The 24021-nt window shown below is 35.4% G+C and overlaps 4 protein-coding genes and 1 long non-coding RNA gene across 6 annotated transcripts in view; 4 read left to right on the top strand and 1 right to left on the bottom strand.

Moving 5' to 3' along the window:
• LOC105159955 (transcription factor TCP15-like) lies at window positions 899–4598 on the top strand. The gene is made up of 2 exons (XM_011077188.2): window positions 899–982; window positions 3131–4598. The coding sequence occupies exons 1-2, from the start codon at window positions 899–901 to the stop codon at window positions 4286–4288; spliced, it is 1242 nt and encodes a 413-aa protein (XP_011075490.2). The 3' UTR covers window positions 4289–4598.
• On the top strand, window positions 4837–6222 carry LOC110011927. Its single transcript, XR_002287032.1, has 3 exons — window positions 4837–5526; window positions 5694–5973; window positions 6055–6222. It is a non-coding gene; the product is annotated as an uncharacterized LOC110011927 (long non-coding RNA).
• On the bottom strand, window positions 6451–9427 carry LOC110011867. Its single transcript, XM_020693319.1, has 3 exons — window positions 7885–9427; window positions 6585–7185; window positions 6451–6454 (listed from the first exon to the last, which is right to left on the bottom strand). The coding sequence occupies exons 1-3, from the start codon at window positions 9425–9427 to the stop codon at window positions 6451–6453; spliced, it is 2148 nt and encodes a 715-aa protein (XP_020548978.1).
• Window positions 20514–22106, top strand: LOC105159954 (HVA22-like protein a). The gene is made up of 5 exons (XM_011077187.2): window positions 20514–20717; window positions 20888–20914; window positions 21034–21156; window positions 21270–21510; window positions 21797–22106. The coding sequence occupies exons 1-5, from the start codon at window positions 20659–20661 to the stop codon at window positions 21860–21862; spliced, it is 516 nt and encodes a 171-aa protein (XP_011075489.1). The 5' UTR covers window positions 20514–20658; the 3' UTR covers window positions 21863–22106.
• Window positions 22792–24021, top strand: part of LOC105159953 — a 6633-nt gene continuing 5403 nt past the window's right edge. For both annotated transcript variants that reach the window (XM_011077186.2, XM_011077184.2), the window contains exons 1-2: window positions 22792–23587; window positions 23757–23843. In XM_011077186.2, the coding sequence (XP_011075488.1) occupies window positions 23540–23587; window positions 23757–23843 (135 nt within the window). In that variant the 5' untranslated portion in view covers window positions 22792–23539. The remainder of the gene's footprint in view (window positions 23588–23756; window positions 23844–24021) is intronic.

Below are 24021 nucleotides of genomic sequence, written 5' to 3'. Positions count from 1 at the left end.
GGAAAATTATCAAGTCCTGACCAACTCCTGTCAAAATCAGAATTGAAACACCAATCTGTTATATGCACATATGTTTACATAATTATCTTGCTAGATATAGTGCCAGTCAATTAATTTTGCTCAATATACGACTTCTCTACTCATCTTTTTCAACAAACACGCTTTATTGTTTTCATACCCAAAAGTCTTTTTGAGCTATATTATATACATAGGGAGTCAAATTCACATCCAATTATTGGACCATAAAGATATTGATATTTTTTTAGATGAAGAGAGTGATGTGCTGATATAGACTCCTGATCTATAATTGTGCATACAAAACTACCAATAAATCAAAATATTAGATTGCTTTACTGAGTTTATATATATTAGCATTCTATTTTGTGCATTCTTGTAATTAGGGACACAATTTTCATGTTCATAATTTTTTCTAGGTTTAATTCCGCTCAGACTCTTTCTAAAAATTTGAAATTATATATATATATTTTAAATTTTAAAATTATATTTACACCCCTTATGAAAGTTCACCGTTTACACTTAACCACATTTTGTTATGATTTGGACATAAAATAATAACGTTAAAAAAAATATTACATAAATTATTTTAAAAACTATTTTTTTAGGGCTTTCATCTTTTTTTTTTTTTTAATAAATCGGCCAAAATGCATTTTTTTTTTCTTTTTCTTGTAAATCGGTCTATTTCTATGTTTCATTATATACCTATCAATTTTACAATTTTAGTCGACTATCATTGATTTAGTCAGTAGCAATTTTAGTTTTATTTGGTTAGAAATTCAAAAAAATTAGAGTTGACTATAAATTTGAGTTTTTGTGACTTTTGTGTCCTATTTCTTGCATTAATTTCTTTTGTTTTTTGTATTAAAAAAAGAGACAAAAAATGGGCTGGCTCAACCACCAGCAGTCGGTGGTGGCGGTGGTGCTCCATGGGTGGTGGTTGGGGTGGCTTTTTATGGATATTTTTGTATGGGTTTCTTTAATTATGCAGTTTATATTTTCGAAAATATTTCTTTAATTTAAAGCAAATTTTTGGATATATTCCACCCAAATTATTGACACCAAACCAATAAATGACGGACAAAAATTACAAACATCCATCCATAATTAAATAAACAATAGAACTTAATTTTCTTTAATTCTTTAATTTATATACGTACTACTTTATTCTTTTTATTTAAAAAATTTAGTGTAATTAATTTTTCTAATTTAATATTTTGTGACCAACTAAATTAATTCTCAAATGACAAGTTATTGATAAATTATAAAGTAAAAATTAAGCTTCATCATTGCCAATACTATATTTTTTTTTTTTTGGGGGGGGGATTTTAATTAAAAACATTTTATCATTTATATATATGTATAAAATAATTGATTTGAACACACACATACACACATACACACACAAAAAATAATAAAAAATAGAGAAAATGGATAATTGAAATTAAATAAAGCATAGGGTAGAGAAAACATTCCGACAAATTGTGGAATGATTATATGAATAAGTGAGATGGTAAGCCATCTTCATCAACCAATATAGGACAAGTCATAGCACGTGATATATCTCCCCAACATTTGCATTATTAACCTAATCTTCTCCTCCCATCACTTCATCCACTTATATTTCAAAGATTCATAATTATAAATATTTTTTTTATCGTTTGAATAATAATGAATATTTTTTAAATTTAAAATCCGTTTAACAAATACCTCCTTGCGACCGTCTATTATAAAGGGTATTTATAATTTTTCAAAACAACGTAAGAGGATATTTAACTATGACAAATTTCAGAAAAGCCCGTTGTAACATATTGTCATGATTATTGACATATGTCGTAAGATATTCGTACGTGCATGAACATTTGGTGGGAAGCATATATAATTGAGCAATAATAATTTATTTCCATAATTAAAAAATGATCAGTTTGTCGTTTGGTTACGCATCAAATTATATGTCGAATTCATATTATGCTGATTTGGTTTTATTGTGGTGATGATGAGTCCAATTAAGGGAGAGATTTGAAGTCAAATGTTGTTTTATTATTAACAACCAAACAGGACATTATTATTAAGTTGGTGAAGTTCTTTAATTTATTATATATGACAATATATATTAGTTACCAATACTGCATGGATCATCAATTTGCATGCACGTAAAGGAGTACGTAAAAATATTGATTGTAAAGAGAATAAGTACTCCTCATTTATAATTTTGGTAAAAATATTATTTTAGTCCGTTAAGTATGCCTAATTTTAATTTTAGTCCGATAACTATGTTCATTATTGTTTAGGTCCAGTAACTTATGAAATTGCTTACTTTTAGTCTTTTGGCAGATTTTTGAACAATTTTACCTCTATGCAACTTTGAAAGACAGTTTTAGTCCATATACACTCGTAAAGAAAAAAAAAATAATTGCAATTTAGGCCTTTTTTACTGCATGGTATTGTTGTTGGAAACAAATACTTATTAAAATCGATCAACACATCAATTTAATCTATAAATTGGGGTAAAGGAAAAGAAAAGGAAATTGGTAGAGTTTTTTCCATAAAGAAAAGATAATGGTTAATTTGGCCTTTGGCGTAGCCGTAGTAGCCCACCACCCCCTTGTACTCATTGTGTTTGCTGCTTAAAGCTTTCTCACTCTCTCACTTCCCCTTATCCCCATTCCCCCTTTTTCTCTCTCCTAAAACATAATAATCCATCTCAAAGTAATTGATAAATAAAAATTAAATATATTTTTTATCAAATCAGGTTTGATCAAATCAAATTAAATATATCATATTTGGTGTATAATTGACTATTTTTTTTTAATTTTAGATCAATTATATAACGAATATATTGTACTTATCATAAATATATCATATTTACTATATAATTTATCAATTTCTCTTAATTATATATTAATTAAAATAAATATATTATATTTATCATATAATTAATTTAAATTTGATCGAAATAATCGGAATCAAAATCCCCCCTTTATAGAGAGAGAGAGCAAAAGGTCGATGCCATCATTAATAAAAAGTAAGAAAAGAGAAAAGAGAGAGAGAGAGAGAGTGACAGAAACTGATGAGGGTCATCTACAGATGATGATAGATGTAGTAGCTAGACTAGCCCCCCGCCCCACCACCACCAACATATACAGCTCCTCGCATTATCATGGATGCTGGCCATGGAAATGCTATGCACGCCCCTAACTTTCCATTACAACTCTTAGAGAAGAGAGATCATCGTCATCATCATCATCATCGTGAGGAAGCTTGCTCTACCTCAACTCATCTCCCCGTTTCTGCACCCAATACTTCTTCTAATTCTTCCCCACAACACAAGAAGCCTCCGCCCAAGAGAGCTTCCACCAAGGACAGACATACTAAGGTCGACGGCCGTGGCCGCCGGATTCGGATGCCAGCCACCTGTGCTGCCAGGGTTTTCCAGCTCACTAGAGAGTTGGGCCACAAATCCGATGGTGAAACCATTGAGTGGCTCACTGGCACTGGAACTATCCCGGCTAATTTCACTTCGCTTAATATATCAGCCAGGAGCTCAGGTTCAACCATTTCTGCTGCCTCACATTTGAGGAATAATAATTACTTTAGCCAGAATTTCGCGGCGCCCCAGTTCAGAATTAGAGCTGATAATCAGTGGGAAAGAAGCGTTGAGGATTCATCGGAGACGGAGAGGAGGAGGCTTTTGTTTCCTGGAGTTGGGTTGGCATCATCTGATCAGACTAGGATGAATTTTCTGAGTGGAAATGTGAATATGAATGTGAATGCAATGTTACAAGCTAAGCAAGAATTACGTGACACGGGGCTTGAGATGGCCGTGGCAGCAGCGCCGGAAGGGGAGGGGAGTATAGGGCGGAAAAGGCGGCCGGAAGAAGATCTGCCACCGGCAGTGCAAACCCAGATGGCGAATTATATGCTGCAGTCTAGTGCGGGGTCTATTCCGGCGAGCCAAGGTCAGATTCCGGCAACAACATTTCTTATGAATGGCGAATCGTTGTGGACTTTTCCTTCTGTCGGGAATTCCGGCATCTATAGAGGAAGCGCAGTCTCTAGTAGTGGACTCCATTTAATGAATCTTCCAGCGTCGGTGACGCTCTTGCAAGGGCAGCAACTAGCTACCGGAAATGAAGGTGGCGGTGGGGCGGTGGTAGATGGGCATTTAGGCATGCTTGCAGCTCTGAATGCGTTTAGGTCCTCTCCAGTTGGTGGAGGGGTGGCGGCGGAAGCTCACTCAAGCGGCCATGGCTCAGGTAGCGCTGCTGGGTGATGAACTCAGTGTATGATTGGTTAATTTCCTTGTCGAATTTCATCAATTTCCTGAATTTGGACACACATATATATATATATATATATATGTAATATACAAGAATGGTTTGTAGTAATAGGTTCCAGCAGGATGTGATAACTCTTGAGGAATCTTCTTCTGATTTTCATGAATTTGATTGCGTGAATATCGAGTTTGATCTTTAGTCTTTTTACATGCTGTCTATCTATACTACTCCAACAGCATTTTTAGGGTTTTCAGACTTGTGTACAAATGACATTGACCACTTCAAAAAGTCTTCATTTCTGGACTACATCTTATACTTCTCTCTCTTTCTCTCAAAATTCTTCTTCCAATCAAATTCATATTTACAAAATAAGTATGATACATTTATTATATAATTGATTATTTTTTTTTAAACTGTACAACAATCACACAACAAATATTACACTTGCTATATAATTGATTCAAAGAATCGAGCTTGAATTTTCCGCACAATCTCTGTGAAAGTATGGAGAGTTGTGCGCAGGGAATCCATGGAAGAAAATCAGTTGAAATTTATTCAAGAAACAAGAATAGTTTGGTCTGTGTTACAGTTCTTTTGCTGAAGAGGACGAAGGCCTCTCATATATACAAGGCTAACGGAAATAACTGCTGAAAACTAATAAATCGCTTTCCTACTTAAAAGACGTGATAGCGCTTTTATAAGTGACAGGAAAGAATGAACAACGGCTATGAGAAAACGTATTCTAATTTAAGTGACGTAAGTCGTGGTAGCGAAGCGGGAATGCGATAACAACTCTGCTACTGTAGTCCTTCTTCCTCCTTCCTCTGCTACTGTAGTCCTTCTTCCTCCTTCTTCATTCTGCAGAAGCATCAGCAACTTAAACTGATTTAGGGCCAAGCTGCTACAGAGATTCAGGGCCAAGCTGCTACAGGTAATTTTACAGCCTCCCCTCAAGTTGGACTTATCAAGACATTGATAAGTCCTAACTTGGAAATAAAAGATGCAAAGCTTGGTCCTGGGAGTGCCTTAGTGAAAATATCCGCAACCTGATTCCTTGAAGCTATATGTTGAGGAGCTAAGAATCCTTCTTTATACTTGTCACGTACTATGTGGCAATCAATTTCTAGATGCTTCGTGCGTTCATGGAACACGGGATTCGCCGTAATATGAAGAGCAGACTGGTTATCACAGAAGAAGGGGATAGGTGTTGGCACTTTGACTTGAAACTCTCCAAGTAAGTTATATATCCAAATTATCTCACATGTTGTAGATGCCATACACCTATACTCTGCCTCTGCAGTGGATCGAGATACAGTTGCCTGTTTCTTGGTCTTCCAGGAAATCAGACTTCCACCCAAAAATATGCAAAATCCACTTACTGATCTTCTTGTATCTTTACAGCTAGCCCAATCTGCATCACAGTAGGAAGTTAAATCAAAGTTCTGAGCAGCTGGAAAATGTAATCCTCTATGCAAAGTTCCCTTCAGATATTTGACTAGATGTACAACAGCATTCCAATGTTGTTGACGAGGGTGTTGCATGAATTGGCTCAATTGCTGTGTGGCAAAGCATATATCCGGCCTGCTGAATCCCAAGTAGAGTAATTTCCCAAGCAATCGTCTATATTTCTCTGGATCCTCCAATTGTTGTCCTTCATGCTCACTCAATTTCAATCCACAAGGTAATGGTGTAGCTACTGCTTTTGTATGCTCCATTCCTACATCTTTAACAATGTCAGTGATGTATTTTGTTTGTGTAATAGACATACCTGTCTTCGACCTTGCAATTTCAAGCCCCAAGAAGTATCTGGCTGTGCCCAAGTCCTTGATGGTGAAGGTTCTATCCAGATATTGCTTTATTTCTATGATTTCATCTTCTGAAGATCCTGTTACTAAAACATCATCTACATATACGAGTAAACAATATAGACCAGTAGAAGTGGTTTTAGTGAACAAACAATAATCATACTTGGATTGTACAAAACCATAGGCTTCTAATTTGGAAGTAAATTCATGATTCCACTGTCTAGAAGCTTGTTTTAAGCCATATATAGACCTTTTCAGTTTACAGACATGATCCTTTTTAATATCATAGCCTTCAGGAGCTTGCATGTACAGTTCTTCATTAATATAACCATGTAGGAAAGCATTGTTAATGTCTAACTGATGAACATGCCAATCAAGTTTAGTAGCTACAGCTAATAGAATCCTAACTGTGACAGTCTTAGCTACAGGTGAAAAGCTGTCTAAAAAATCAACACCGGGTATTTGGTTATACCCTTTTGCTACTAACCTTGCCTTATATCTATCAATGGTGCCATCTGAGTTAAGCTTGAGTTTATAGACCCATTTACAACCTATTGTTCTCTTGTTATTAGGTAATTTAACAATGTCCCATGTATTATTCTTTTCTAAAGCATCCAACTCTGTTTTCATGGCTTCTTTCCATTCTTTTCTTTTAATAGCTTGGTTGTAAGTTCTTGGTTCTTGTTCATGTGAAGAGGCTACAAGAAAACAAGCATGCATGTCTCTAGTATAAGTAGCAGTCAATAAGTCCGGTTGTTCTGAAACTTGAGAACATATAAAATCCTGCAATTTTGCAGGTCTAGTGATGGTCCTAGATGATCTTCGAAGTATATTAGAAGGTTCAGGTTCTGTAGTTAAGGTCTGTTCCTGTAGTGGATGAGGTGGAGGGTCATTGTTATCAGCAGGATCATCTTCATTATCCAACAAGTCAATGTCAGAATCTAATGCAGGTATAGAGCAAGTTATAGGATCAGTCTGCTGTCCCATATATGGAAAAATATGTTCTTGAAAAACAACATCTCTAGATACAATGATTTCTCCTTTCTTGATGTCATAAAGTCTATAGCCCTTTTGATTGTTAGCATATCCTATCATAACACATTTAGAGGCTCTAGGATCAAATTTAGATTTATTAGGAAGATTATTAGTGGCAAAACATAGACATCCAAAGGTTCTAAAATGTTTGTAACTGACAGGCTTTTTATATAATATCTCATAAGGAGTTTTCCATTTTAGAAGGGGTGTTGGGATTCTGTTAATGATATAAGTGGCCGTAAGGATAGCATCTGTCCAAAACATTTTGGGCAAATTAGATTGAAATAAAAGTGATCTAGCTACTTGAAGTAAGTGTTTATGTTTTCTTTCAACTACCCCATTTTGTTGTGGTGTATAAGTGCATGATGTTTGATGTATGATGCCTTCTTTTTTAAAAAAATCTTGACATTGAGCACTTAGAAACTCAGTACCATTATCAGTTCTTACAATCTTTATTCTTTTATCAAATTGTGTCATAATCATTCTATGAAAATCAATAAGAATGCTAGCAGTTTGCGATTTAAACTTCATCAGAAAAGTCCAAGTGCATCTACTTAAATCATCAACAATAGTGAGAAAGTAAGAACATTTTGATAAAGAGAATTCATTGTATGGTCCCCATAAATCTACGTGTATTAGATCAAAGACATTTTTAGAGCAAGAATCACTTAAGGGAAATGGCAGTCTTTGTTGTTTTGCTTGGGGACAGATGTCACAGATTTGTGTAGAACTACTGTTTCCTTTTATTAAACCAATGTGAACCATTACATTGTCTGAAATGTGGCCTAGCCTTCTATGCCATACTTCATAATTCGTGCTAGATACATTCAAGCTAAGATCAGTGTCTGAAGCTAGAATCCTATTTACATGTTCTTGTTGCATAGAGTGGCTGTCAAGGATGTATAGCTTCCCTATAAGGCTTCCTACTCCGAGGATTTGTTTAGTCCTCTGGTCCTGCATTACACAATAGGTAGGGAAGAACTTAAAAGTAATATCAGATTTACAGCACAGCTTGCTAACAGAAAGAAGATTAAACCTCAATTTAGGAACATAAGCAACATCATATAAAGGGATTTTATCAAATAAAAGTATGTTCCCTGCCTTAATGACAGAGTGTTGTGTACCATCTGCAAGATGAATAGAAGAATTAGTCTTGTTAGTATAAAGTTTGTCAAAAAAGGCTAGATTATTGGACATGTGTGTGGTAGCACCACTGTCTATAACCCATAAGTTGGAGCATAGCTTGTTAACCAAAGAAGTTTTAGAACATTTACCAGCGTATTCAGCTCCTGTAATGCTGTTATTTGTAGATGCTCCGTGTTCTATTCCTCCAAAATATTTCTGGAGCTCGGTTCTCACTATCTCAGCAACAGTCCCTTCACTGGTTGCATTATGTACTTGTTCTGTAGAATCTGCAGCTACCAAGGCCCTATTGTTCCCCTTTTTTTGTTCAATCAGATTCTTGTACCAATCTGGAAAGCCATAGATTTCAAAGCAAACCTCCTTTGTATGTCCGGTCTTCCCACAATGCTTACAAATCTGGGATTTCTTGTCAATGTTGTTTCTTCTTTTCTGAAATCCCTTTGGTTTTTCAATTGTTCTTATGACTTGCATTGCCATATTTTGTGGTGGGCACACATTGCTGGGAGTGATGTCCCTTTGGCTTTCCATTTTCAGTACCATAGAGTAAGCTCTGCTTGTGTTTGGGAGTGGGTCCATCATCAAGATTTGATTTCTTGTCTGATCAAAAACTTCATTCAATCCTACTAAGAATTGCATCAACTGGTCTGACTCTTTCATTTCTGAAATGATTTTCATTGCACCGCAGCTGCATTCTGGAGTTGGTACAATATTATCCAACTCGTCCCATATTTTCTTTAGTTTGCTGAAATAAGCAGATACAGACAGGGTGCCTTGAGTGACTGAGATCATCTCCCTCTTCAGCCTATATATCATCGGACCGTTGCTTTGTCCAAACCTTGTTTCCAACTCAATCCATAGATCTCTTGAAGTTTTAGTATACATAAAGCTTTCGACTATATCCTTGGATATTGAGTTCAATATCCAACATGTCACCAGATTATCGCATCTTATCCACTGTTCGAGTTCTTTTCCACCCTCTGTAGGTTTGACAGCTTCTCCGGTAATGAAGCCCATCTTCATTTTAACCCCCAGGGTTAATTTGACAGATCTACTCCAGGAGAGAAAATTCGTTCCATCTAGAAGATTTGTAACCAGGCTTAATCCTGGATTTTCACTGTGATGAATCTTGAAGTTCTCCGATTCTTCTCCCATGGCTTATTTCAATTAAGGGACAGAGGGAATTTCTGGAAACGTATATATCAGTAGGAGAAAATAGTTTGGTCTGTGTTACAGTTCTTTTGCTGAAGAGGACGAAGGCCTCTCATATATACAAGGCTAACGGAAATAACTGCTGAAAACTAATAAATCGCTTTCCTACTTAAAAGACGTGATAGCGCTTTTATAAGTGACAGGAAAGAATGAACAACGGCTATGAGAAAACGTATTCTAATTTAAGTGACGTAAGTCGTGGTAGCGAAGCGGGAATGCGATAACAACTCTGCTACTGTAGTCCTTCTTCCTCCTTCCTCTGCTACTGTAGTCCTTCTTCCTCCTTCTTCATTCTGCAGAAGCATCAGCAACTTAAACTGATTCAGGGCCAAGCTGCTACAGAGATTCAGGGCCAAGCTGCTACAGGTAATTTTACAATCTCTCTTTCTCATCTTAGGTATATATCAAGAACGAAATCAATCTAGGAGTATTAATATTACACTTTTATTAATTGTGTGCATTAGCATTTCCAATTTTCATTCTCTTTATCCTTTTCGTGTTGTAATTTTTAATCCACAGTTCATTTAATTTCTATCTAATTTGAACATAACTTAATATTCATTCAAAAACCCTAAAATGTAATTAAGAGATATTTAACATTGAATTACCTAAAACCAAATCCCATGCAATTTCAGTTATCTTTAAATTTTAAGAAAATCAAACAGAAATTACAACTAATTAATTTAGTGTTTCATGCAACTCATAATTATTAGTTCAGAAAATTCTGTTGTCATCACATCACCGCTGTTGTTCCACTTATCATGAAATTGATAATTTTGTTCCGTAACTTAAGTCATAATTTTATGTTTTTGTCCTTAAATTTTTTAAAATAGTATTTTGGTCTTATATTTTTTTAATTGCTACAGTTCTAGTCCATTTTGTTCTCTCAGCGAGAAAAGGTATCGGAATCGCGAGGATTAAAAAAAATACAGTAAAAATGCTAACCTAAAAACCAAATGTCGTAATTAAATTACGAGCCCAAAAATTCATTTAAGCCCACAAAAAGATATAACAACCCCAAAACCTGAGATACATATTTACTAAGTACATAAGCAACAATCCCTTCTCCTCCTCATATAAGGTGGCCGGCTGCAGTTCTCAGGTGATGGGTTGGCCCTACCACACATGCCTTACCAACCTGGAAATCTGGCCGTTCATTAATTGTCCTGTTTCTTGAAACTTTTTTTAAAAAAATAATAATTATCACAGTCTTGTTTCTTTTTAAACTGGAAATTACAATCATGGTTTGAAGAAGAGCATCTTTCCAGGACATATTTAGGTTATCGGACTGCCCTTCTGATTTGTTGTAATAATATGAGTACGTACGTGCGTACATCATGCACGGTCGTCGTTCTACGTACATGAGATGTTCAAAATCCATTTAGACATACATACATGCTGTACAGAAATAATAATAATTCCACCAAGCCCAGTATACAGTACAGTACATGTTCTGCTGCTGCTTTCCATGGACAAAATATCTTCAGATTCGATTTTTGGAAAATCAATGTTGCAATTCATGCCAAGTATTATATTAATTGCTTATTTATCATAGAAAATTAATATGGACTTCATTAGAGAAATAATGCTTTTTTTTTTCTTGTAATTAGGGCCTTTTCAATTTTGATTCCATTGATTATGGAAATGTTACTTTCAGTTCTGTAATTTTTAAAAAATAATAGTTTTCCCATGACACGTTTTCGTATTTAATGAAAAAAGCCACGCAACCGTTAACTGTATGTAGGGGTGGGCGAACGGGTCGGGTTTCGGGTCCCGACCCGACCCGATCGGGTAACGGCAAATCGGATCAGGTTTGTCGGATTCTTTTCGGTTTCAGGTTATCCCGAAACCCGTTCTTCCCAATCGGGTTCGGGTTCGATATTAAATATCCACCCGGAAAACCCGATTGGGTACCCGATTAGGAGAAGGGGAAAAAGGGCTGCTAGTGCTACGGGTACAAGCCAAAAAGAAAACCCTTGCTTGCTGCTGCTCCTGCATTCTTGCTCCTGTTTCTTTCCTTACTGCCATTGTTGATTTGTTGCTGCCGTTGTTGCTGCTGTCGCCGGCAACCAGTCGCTGCGGCCGCGCCACCCACTGGACTCCGACGACGACGAGCTCTCCTTCATCGCCGACAACAGTCGCTATTTTTGCGAATTTTCAGAATTGTGCCTGGTAATTTTTCAATGATTGGAGTTGTTTTGTTGATTTAATCATATAATAGTTATGTATTGTTGTTGTAATTAGATTTTTGGTTAGTTTTAATTTGTTTTACATTTTGATTTTGAAGGTAAGTTTGTATGCATACTCAGTGTTTGCTGAAATGTCACATTGAAGTTGCATTTGCATGTTTCATCTTCATCCTGTTGCATACTGTTTTGTTGGCCATTCATTGTCTGCAGAGACAGGTTATTAGGTTAAAAAAATTAATAATCTAACTATCACATGCAAAAATCAGAGTTACTCGTCACCGAATGCCCAAACCATAAATATGGATGGATTGAAAAATCAGGTTAGTGGTGATCATCTTGAGAATGTTGAGCATTATTTTGATGATAATATTGATAAGGAGTTGGAGGGAGAGGATGAGGAGGAAGATGTTTTAGGTGATTCTAAAAAAAGAAAAAAGAGGGTAGTGGCTTCTAGATCACCATATTGGGATCATTTCGTTAAATTTTATTGTGAAAAGGATAATGTCCAAAAGGCTAGGTGCAAATATTGTAGTAAAGAGATCAAAGCCGATCAAAAACCACATGGAACTAGACCTTTGAAAAACCATTAGAATCTTGCAAGAAAAAGCCCCAAAAAATCACCAGAAATCAAAATAGATTGTCTTTCCAACCAACTCGCATTGGTGATAGAGACGCCCCTCTTGTTAATTGGAGATTTGAGCAAGACAAAACTAGAGAAGCTTTGTGTCACATGCTGGTTGTGGATGAACTTTCATTTAAGTTAGTCGAACATCCTGGATTTAGGCATTTCTTGTCTGTTGCATGCCCGATGTTTGCTATTCCATCAAGAAGAACAATAACAAAAGATATTTTCAATATATATGTGCATGAAAGAGCAAGATTGAAGTCGTTCATTAAAGATCATGCTCAACGGGTTTGCATCACTACAGACACTTGGACATCCATTCAAAAAGTCAATTATATGTGTCTCACTGCTCACTTTATTGATGATGATTGGAACTTGCACAAAAGAATTTTGAACTTTTGTCCAATTATCGGGCATAAAAGTGAAGAAATAGGTAAATGAGTAAAAAAATGCTTGCTTGATTGGGGTGTTGACAGGGTTTTCTCTATCACTTTTGATAATGCGTCTTCCAATGATGGGGCTATCGTTTACTTGAAAAAGAAGTTTGAAAATTGGGGGCAAAACATCTTAGGTGGGAGATATGTGCACATGAGGTGTATGGCACATATAGTTAACCTCGTTGTGCAGGATGGTTTAAAGGGTGAGCATGAAACTATCTGTCGTATTAGAGGGGCCATCAGGTATATTAGGAATTCTCCAGCTAGGTACAAGAAATTTCAAGAGTGTGTTGAATTTGAAAAATTGGAAACGAAAAAATTGTTATCTCTTGATGTGCCTACTAGATGGAACTCTACCTACTTGATGTTGGAGACGACTATAAGCCTTAAGCTCGCATTTGATGCTTATGAAGATGCAGATCTTGCCTATAAGACTGATCTTTCGAGACAACCATTTGATGGGATACCGACTGATTATGATTGGGAGAGGGCAAGGTATTGGTGAAATTTTTAAGGCATTTTTACAGTCTCACTTTGCGCATTTCTGGTGCTTTGTATGTCACATCTAATTTGGTTTTTCGTGAAATATGTGAAGTTGACTTGCTTATCAGATATTGGTTAAGTAGTAATGATGTTGAATTAAATGAGATGGCAAGAAAGATGAAAGAAAAGTATGACAAATATTGGGAGAGGGCAAGGTATTGGTGAAATTTTTAAGGCATTTTTACAATCTCACTTTGCGCATTTCTGGTGCTTTGTATGTCACATCTAATTTGGTTTTTCGTGAAATATGTGAAGTTGACTTGCTTCTCAGATATTGGTTAAGTAGTAATGATGTTGAATTAAATGAGATGGCAAGAAAGATGAAAAAAGTATGAGACAAATATTGGGGATCAATTGAGAAGATGAATATGATTTTATATTATGCTGTGATCCTTGATCCACGTCATAAATTGGAGTTCATTGAATTTAGCTTTGATAAATTGTATGGTGGTACCGAACAAAGCAATGTGATGAAAGAACAAGTGAGAGATGGACTTTACGAGTTGTTTAATGATTATAAGTTGAGATACGATCATAGTTTTCAAGGAACGCTAGAAAGCCCGGGATCATCATTTAGTCGTGTTTCTTCATCATCTTCCTCTTCAGTTGGGACATCTACGCAATACACTGATTATGAAGCGACTCGTGCGTTCACCATAGAACAAGAGTTCAGTATGTACAAATCAGGTGGAAAAGGGGATCGTGTGAAACCGGAATTAGAGAAATATCTTGGTGAGGATGTTGAAATGCATAGAGACAAATTTGACATACTAAATTGGTGGAGAGTAAACGCCCAAAGGTTTCCCATTCTTTCCAAAATGGCTCGGGATATATTAGCAGTTCCAGTCTCAACTGTTGCCTCGGAATCCGCATTTAGTACTGGTGGTCGTGTTCTTGACACTTTTAGGAGCTCTTTGTCTCCTAAAATAGTGCAAGCGTTTATTTGTACTCAAGATTGGATATGAAAAGACTCCAAACCAATTAGCATTGAGGAGGATTTGAGTGAACTTGAAGTGGTTGAGAAAGGTATTTATTTATTCTTTTTTTTGTATTTTGATTATTGTTCAATTCTATGTATTCTACTTATATATTTTACTTTTCTAACTACTTTCTATTTTGTTGTAGAGTTGACTAAGTTGGGGGGTGATTCAACAATTATTGACATTTAATGGTGCTAACTGGTACTTGTAAATTTTTGACAAGGTATTAGAACGGTAGAACCTCATTGTGTAATATTAAATTTTTAATTTGTTTGACTTTCTCTAATAGTTCTTCCACTTTGTATGTTTAATGCTTGACAGGTCGAGGACTCGAGGATGAAAATGTGATATGAGCTAGTTGCTTTTTCAGTCTGTAGGCATTAGGATTTAGGAGCCCTTGGCTTTATTGTTGTTACTAAAATAATTTACAAAAACCTATGATAATTTATGGGTGTGATTGAACTCTTTTTTTTTTGGTATTTATGTAAAGCTTTAAGTATTTGTGTCCATAACTTATATTTTAGATTTACATAGAGTGAATTACTTTCATTTTGAAAAATTGAGCTTGTACATTTTTTGAAGCTAAAAAACCCGAACCCGACTGTCGGGTACCCGATTGGTCGGGTATCCGACTTAGTCGGGTTCGGGTTCATTTTTTTCAAACCCGACCCGAACTACCCGAACTCGAACTACCCGATCCGATGCCCACCCCTAACTATATGGGATCAAAAGTGTTACTTTTTGTAAGTTGTGGAACCCCATGTGAGAATTCCGTAACATATGAGACCAAAAGTAGTATTTTTTAGAAGTTATGAGACAAAAAGTGAGAATTCGATAACTAATAAAACAGAAGGTGGAAAGGCCTTAAATTGCGGGACGAAAATTGCTATTTCCCCAAACTTCATTTATGTGTTTCCACATCTGATTAGTTTATGGCTTAATTTCACTGTAATATATATATGGAAAGTTTTAGCTCGAATTCGGTCAAATTAAATCAATCATACGACAAGTGCAACACATTTGTCTTATGATTGGTGTACAGTTAAGGAAAAGTGACCAATCACATAGCAAGTGTACACACTTATTTTATGATTGATTTAGTTCGATCAAACTTGATCAGAACTATAATTTTCCTACATATACGATGATGTTGCGTAAGTCTGTGTTTTCCTAGGACTAATTTCTACAACTTCTCGACGTGTAAGAAACCATTTCTACTATGCTTGCATATTTTTGGATAGAAGGAAAATTAAGACTAGGAGTAAATTAACTTTACCATGATCAAAATTGAAATACCGATCATGGTGAATACTACCATTCAATTACCGTTGTACAGTGATTATATATTAATTGTTATTTTTGCTACTGATGTTAAAATATTAGCTATAATATTTATTTTATTATAACTAAAATATCATTAAAAAATAAATTAGTTGTGGTTGTCATTGCTTGTGTTTTTACAATAATTTTGTCTGAACATAGTAAATAGCATTGATTTACTGTAATTTTTAATTTTAATAATTTATAATATAGAAAATTGATAATCCATTTTTTTTTTGTTAATGACTTGCAAAACACACCACATATATAGCCGGGTTAAATGAAGTTTTGTCCTTATATTGTTATAATGCGTACTAAATTTTTTGCCACATTACAAGGTCGAAGGATCATCAAGAAAAATCCTAAGATACATCACCGAGGACTATCCTTATAAGACAATGGTTATTACTCTGATATTTATATCAATAACGCTTTTACTGAAATAGAGTAAAGAAAACATGCATCAAAGTGAGAATAATGATGAAAAATAATGATCAAGTATATATATTAATTTCGAGTGCAAAATATAGGCTTAAAATAGTCTAAAAATTGAAAGAAATTGAGAGAATAAGTAAGAGTTTGAGAGTGAATAATAATGTTACAAAATGACTGCACAAAGCTCCGATATATAAGTGTATACAGAATAGGATACGTGATTGTTGTAGAGTGTCGTACGCTATTAGAAAAAGCATTTGAGTTGGCTATCATCTAGAAAAAATCGTTTGTGATTTGAATAAATATTGAAAGAGTTATGACTATTTTACCAAGTCATGCCAGGTCTGTCTGAAAATCCGAGAATTCATTACTCGTGGATTCCCAACTCATTTTCCGTCACTTTACTTAGAGCCACCTAAAGATATTTTAGGATGATATGCCATAATGTGTTGGCAAGCTATATGATATGCCTGTCCAACAATATGATAACGTGTTTGACTGGAATGGATTTGTTTGTTGGATCTGCCAGTTTAGTAAAGTTACATGTAAGCCTGTGGGCTATGCTTCTCTGCTAGTGAGCCTTACCTCTCTGCTGTTAGACCAGCTGGGCTCATATCCATCATCACTCCCCCCCCCCCCATCCCCCCCCCCCCCCCATCACCACTCTAGGAGTGCAAATCGTAGAGCTGGAACTAGAGTAGGTAGGACATCTTGCAAAAAATAAGAGACCTTTCATGCTCATGAGCAAGACGAATCCTGCTGGGCTTCTTGAGTAAGTTGACCAGCTGAAGGACTTCAGCTTGAGAGTCCTTCTATCCGAAAGAACTAGAGCGCGAGGATGTAGATGATATTTAATTAACTTGGTTGTTTGAATTTTTTCTATGCTTTGTTGTTCGTGCAAGTTATAAACTCTTGACTGAGAAATACATAATTTATAGGCTTAAAGGCAATTTTCGTCCGCTAACTTCAGGCCATTCTCATTTTAGTCTCCTTAATTACTAGGGTTCCATTTTGGTCTCGTAAAACTGAAAAAATCTCAATTTTGGTAGAAATTTGGTTGGAAAGTTGAGCCACTCACCGGAAAAAGTCACATGCCAGGCATGTGACATTTTAAATTAGGGCTTGCATTGTGATTGGCTGAAAAAGATTATGTGGTGAAGACATGGCATGAAGTTAGGGGACTAAAACAAGAATGACCTGAAGTTAGGGGACGAAAATTGCCTTTAAGCCTTTTATTTTCAGCCAATCACAATGCAATCCCCAATTTAAAAAGTCACATGCTTGGCATATGACTTTTTCCGGCAAGTGACTCAACTTTCTAATCAAATTTGTACCAAAATTGAGATTTTTTCAGTTTTACGAGACCAAAATGGAATCCTAGTAACTTAGGAGACTAAAACGAGAATGGCCTGAAGTTAGGAGACGAAAATTGCCTTTAATCCTAATTTGTATGTGTAAGAATGTTCCCTACAGATATTAGAGTAAAGCTAAGTAGGATATGATAGGGAGATTTCTCTGTCTCCTGTTAGTATAAGTTATCCAAGTAGTAAAAATGGGTGACATATCACACAAGTTTAGCTAGAAAACTACGTAAGTAGGTAAGATAATTCTTAACCTAAGCAAGTAGATGTTTGCTACAACAAGCCTGTAGGTTTAGGCAACCTGTTATAGGGCATGAAATGTTGACCTATTATGACCAAATGGTGCATGCGTACTTATTGTAGCTGATCCTGTCATTAGAGAGGAATATATGATCTCACATTAAGTGAGAAAGGATAGAACTCAAGTAGTAAGTTAGCCTAAGCATGTTTTATTAGCATTATGCTGAAATAGATATGCCAATAGAAGGCAGCTCCCAGCTAGAAACTGAAGTAAGTGTGTTAACTGGTAGCTGCTTGTAAGGCTTATGTACTAGCTGGTGATAGCTGAATTAGATGTTGTGTACCAACTAGTAGCTACTTGTGTCATTGCATGCACTAGCTGGTGGCAACTTACGTAAGTGCATGTACGAGCCAGGGGCAACTTATTGGAAACGTGCTCTAACTAGGGGCGACTCATGTAGATGCTTGTGTCAACTAAGGGTAGCTTATTAGGAGGGTGCACTTGTTGGTGGCAATTTATTAGGAGCGCCCGCCGGCTAGGAGCAGCTTATGTAAGTGCGTACGCCAGCTAAGGACGACTTATGCAAAAATGTGCGCTAGCTGGTGGTGGCGGCTTATTTGGAGTTAGCTAGGAGATGAAAAATAAGCCTATCAGTAACACAAGTTAGGAAACAAGAATTATCTTTATCCATGTGAGATAATGCTTGATACAAGGATAGCAAGCTGTAATTAGAAAGTAGGGATTTTAGGAATAAAACTTCCCAAAATTATAAGCGTTCCACGGTCGAGAAAAAGCTTCCTGCCATTAGTATACCTATACAGCAGAGCTGTGTTTTCGAACTTACAGGTTTGCTTAGCTGGATTAGTGTTACCATTGTAAGCAAATAGGTACGAAGATGCTCGAAAATGAGTAAGGAGCTCCTCCATCATGATGTTCTTGCTGAAGGGAATACCACGTTCAGTGGGTATGCTCTCCTTTGTGACCTGGTGGCGAAGTTCCACCATTTTTTTTTTTAGTAATTACCATATATTTCAGGAGGTTGAAAGGCGACAACTTCCTTGCCCGCAAAGGCAGCATGTATGGATTGATTCTACTAGAGCCTAGCAGGAATTTGTTGGTCAACATCGTCGGAAGCATCAAGTTACATAAATCTCCACATAGATATAGAACAACCAAACAATGAAGGAGAACAAATCACTGTGTAGTCGACAACAGAAGACACACAAAACAACATTAAACATTCTAGGAATTGTCAACTGGTCGATCCATAGATCGAAGCTTTTGAGACAGTAATAAATAAATTCAAAGGCAAACAGGCGAGAATTTAGTTACTTTAAGGAAACATGTCATGTTGTTTATTCATTTGGAGGCCCCTAAAAAGTAGTCCAATCAAATACTTTATTCATTTCTGTTACTACTTTTTCTTAAACATCTAAATTCTAGTAAAGAACAAATATAATAAAAATAAATAAATTAGTGTATTATCACCGAGAAAAATACAATTTACTCTCTATGATATGATAAATAAGCCAAAAATTCCTATAAAAAAATAGTTAATTAATTTCTATATTTTGAAAAAATAATAAAGTACTCCCTGTAATGGTTTACATAAGGAATGATTTGTTTTATTTTCTAAAACGGGGCAATCTACAAATAATTTTTTACAGGAATTTTTTTTTTTCATTTCACATCTCACAAGGAGTTAAATTGTATTTAAAACTGATTATTTCGGATGATCTTACTCTTTTTCTTACGTCTTTGACATGTACTCCCCCCTTTACCAATTTCACTTAAGAGTAATTTATAATCTTAATCCAATGTGACAAGAATCCAATGTTTAGTTATACTGCACTAATAATAATATTTTAGTTTAGTAATTAAAGTTGAAATTAATAAAAAAGTTTAAAATTACATATTCGAGCTTCACTATACGTTTAGGTATATATATATCTTATTATTTTATATGAGTTTATTATAATTAATTTAATTTGATTTATTATTTTAAAAATAATATTGATATATTAATTAAATTAATGCAATTATATTGCTCCACATATGGCCAAATTATAATGCATCATCATTCACACATAGTCAATAGCTTTCAAATGACCGTCACCTTTTCACACTGGGCAAGAATTAAAAATTTTATAATTTCATACATCTTATAAGTTTTTTTTAAATTTATAAATATTATATTTTATTTAAAAATAAATTTATAAAAGTATTTCAATGAAATAAAGTTACAAAATAATAAATTTGTAATCAATTTAAAAAAAATTATCAAAATTTCAAAAATAAATTAACAACTCTTTACTTTTCTTAAAATGCTTATAAACTCCTAACGTTTTTTTTAGAATTTATAAAAAAAAATTTCTAAAAAATTGCAAAACACTTCATAACATTTTATAAACTATCATACATCTTATATATGTTACCTTAAAGAACTTATAAACTAATCCAAACAACGAAAAATTCTAACCCACATCAAGTTGGCCCGACTTGATCAAACTATAGGATAAATACACGCACGGTGTGTCTGGTTTTAGAAAAAATGACCAATCGCATTACTAGTGTATCATATTCTTTATGTTATTTGATTCGATCGTTCCTGATTTGGATAAAATGAATTCAACAAACAACCTCTAAATAAAAAATCATTCTAAAAATATTCAAAATTTCACTAAAATAATATAATTTGCGTTCAAAAACAAAAGAAAATAAATCCCACTACTGGCTACAGGCTTTGTATCCCATAGTCAAAATTTCGGTGCCTCTTTCTTGGTGAAGCACAGAGAAGAGATTATAAATCTCCATCATCAATTTGGGGGGTCCTGTTTTTTCTTCCAAATCACCTTTTTATGTACTCCGAGAGCTCACTTTTTTCAAAAAAGAAAAAAAAAGAAACCCCACCTTTTTGGGCAGAAAACATGCATTAAATCATTGTGTTCACACACCTTTAATTTCTTGTTCTTACGATCCCAAGTGCTCACTCACTATCACTACCAATTCTGAGCTGCCAAGATCAAGAATTCTTCATCAGAAGATGGGCTCCGGAGACAACGTCTTCACCGTTGTGGCAAAGAACATTGATGTTCTTGCAATGTAAGCTATAGCAACCATCACTTTCTTCATTTCCTTACGGAAACACACACACACAGACATTGTAATTAATGAACGTTAATGTTGTCTTTTCCAGGCCAGCCGAAGCTGGTTTTTGTAAGTACATTAATGTTTACTATTATTTATTCTTTGTTTAATTTGCTTGTCATCAGGCCCCTGCTTTCTCTTGTTTTTCCGCTGTAAGTACTTCTCATCACTTTCTTTAATTTCTGCCATAGGATATATATATATATATATATATATATATATATAAATACAACAAAAATAACAACATATATAACATGTATATGACCTCCAGATATTGTTCCATCAAAGCCATAGAGACAAAATCCCGTGCAGACGACCAGCAATGGCTCACATATTGGGTTCTTTACTCTCTCATAACTCTATTCGAGCTCACTTTTGCTAAAGTACTTGAATGGTAATTAATGACCAATTCTCACTAATTATAAGTCTTGTTTCATCATCAACCTGCACTACTTATTACAATATAAGTAAATTGAACTGAACTCTTCTTGTTTAATCACAATTAAGGTTTCCCATTTGGTCTTACGCGAAGCTGATCGCCATATGCTGGCTGGTACTGCCTTACTTCAACGGGGCAGCGTATGTGTACGAGAATTGGATCAGGCCTTTCTACAGGAACCCGCAGGTTAAGCTGTGGTACGTGCCCCGGAAGAAGGATATTTTCAGTAAGCCCGATGATGTTCTAACTGCCGCCGAGAAGTATATAGAAGAAAACGGACCTGAAGCCTTTGAAAGGCTCATAGCCCGGGTAATTTTACTCAACTTCCTGGCTAAATCTCTCTTGTTTTGAGATTGACGGTGAGCGTGTACTGTCATCCCATTGTGGATGGAGCCGATGGTTTGAGCGGTATATAAGCCCAAAGTTTACATTTTGGTTTTGGCGAAAACGGACAATATCTTGTGTAAGAGAACATGAGGGATGACTATGTTTTAGAAGAAGATTTGTTTCTTGACATACTTTGTAGTACTGATAAATCAATTGACATATGATGTTATATAGTGATGAGATTCTTCTGTCTTTTTTGTGGGTGTAGGCTGACAGAGAAGCAAGAAACAGGCGGAGCAGCTACACAATCTTTCATGATGATTATGAGTATTAGTGAAGTTAATTTGAGAACTGGTGTTTCAGTGTGGCTGTCATGAACTACTAATTGTCTGTGATGGATCTTTCTAAAAACTCCTGGGCTTGTCTGATTAATTAATGTTGAATCTTGATATATAGTACTACTATGTTATGAACATTAATTTGTTTCTTTAGGTATTGATATTATGATGTAAGGAGGGTACTTACTGTATCTTATGATTCCCCATCCTTAAAAGTAATGATGTTTGTTTGTCTGGAAATGGGCCCTTCAGACATCACCAGGGGTATGGGCTCAACAATGGGTTACAGTAATCTGGGTTAAAACCCATTCTGATGCTATTCTACACAATTCGTGTTGAATTGGGATTGGGTTTGGGTTTGTTTTTGTTGGGTTGTGGTCTTAATTACTGAGCTGTAAGTTCAAAACGGATGGACAAAAAGCTAAATTTTAATTATGCTTTTAAAAGAGTTTTTTTTTTTTTTTTAATGTTTTTCCCCAATTACCTAATTCAAATACAACCATTTCGCATCTCTGATACCAAGTAAAACGACTAACACAAACTTAAGTGGTTTGTACGACTTAATAAGCATGAAAATAAAATACAATATTTTGCAATGACAAACGAGGGGAAAATCACCAAATATTTCGAAAATAACAGTTAGCAACATGAAACGAAAAATTAGAATAAATAGTGTCGAGGCCATAGTCGTGTTTATGAGTTTGAAGCATGATCTGGTAGGGGCAGGCGAGTGTGCATGGGGGCAATCTTGTTATGAATTGATCATATCCTGTCATTCGGACAAATTGCTTTGGCTATATTTGTAGAGAGAGAGAGATTGAAGAAAATGACAAAAGCGAAACTGTCCCAATCATGGAATATCCGAATCCGCAAACAAACTGACTTTCAGTTGATGACATGGCATCTTCCCGGAAAAAAAGGAATGTTGAGAAATAGAAATGCAGAGAGAGAGAGAGAGAGAAACGAAATAAACACGAAAAATCTACAGAAGGTATGCACGTTAGAGGGGTCTCAACCTGAAAATTTCAACCCTTTCCAAATCCCATAATCCCTTCACAAAAAACCCTTTTCATTTCAAGAATCAATATTCTTTGTTTCTGGAAGATATTTTGTTGCCCAAATTGGATTTTGAACTCCCAGAGGAAAAACAACCTCATTTCCTTTTTTTGTTCTTGGTTTTTGTTCATGTGTTTGATGTCATCTTCATTTGCAAGAATTTTTGGTTGATTTCTAAAGAGAAGATGGGTAGATGAAGGCATTCATTCTCATTTTTTAAGGACATTGTCTCCGGAGGCTTGAGTTTTCCCCTATTGTCATGCATGGCTAAGAATTGAAAATCAAGAAAATACTTCTTTAGGGTTCAAGATTTGATCTTGACCAGTGGGTCAGCTGCTGAAGAATCTTTCTTCCCGGGTTCTAATATGCTGAATCTTTGATGCGTGTTTGAGAAGGCTCCAAAATTTTTCTTCAACAAAGAAGTGGGATTTTTGATCTTGAAGGCCTGTTTGGGGATTTGAGAATGGGGTAAATGAAGAAACTGAATTATGGATCTTTGAGTTCAGGGATTCTGTTTTATGGAGAAGAATAGGAGGGTGAACACAAGATTTCTTGATAATTCAAATGGGTTTTGGTCTGATTGGTGGGTTGTTGCACCTAGTTATATTGCAACGTGAATGGCTGATTTGCAGAGGCCTAGTCTTGTGGACAGAGACATTGACCAGGTATATTCTGTATTTTCTATGAGCATTCCAATTAGATAATTGCTTGTTTACTGATTAGTATTATCTATAGGTTCCTTAAGAGAATTTCTTGAGAAAATGTTATAATCCTTAGCGAAATTTATAGATGATTTGAGTGAAGTTATATTGTTACAAAGTCTTTCTCTTCCAGGCCATTACAGCCCTTAAGAAAGGGGCACACCTGCTGAAGTATGGACGGAGAGGGAAGCCGAAGTTTTGCCCATTTCGACTTTCTTCAGTAAGTTGTTGTTCATGAATTTCATTCTAATTCGAATCATCTCAAAATTTTATATTAAGTCATCTCATGAGGCATACGTGTTATGTTCTTGTAATGTTCACGAAACATTCTAGACACTACTCACTGCAAATGTAACGAATAAAGAAATAACTTGTATTTGATGCGCTGAGTTGGAGTA

Source organism: Sesamum indicum, linkage group LG4, assembly GCF_000512975.1.
Source record: "Sesamum indicum cultivar Zhongzhi No. 13 linkage group LG4, S_indicum_v1.0, whole genome shotgun sequence".
NCBI classification, from domain to species: Eukaryota; Viridiplantae; Streptophyta; class Magnoliopsida; order Lamiales; family Pedaliaceae; genus Sesamum; species Sesamum indicum.
Note: the sequence above shows the minus strand (reverse complement) of the source record. Positions and strands in the feature narration are given on the sequence as shown.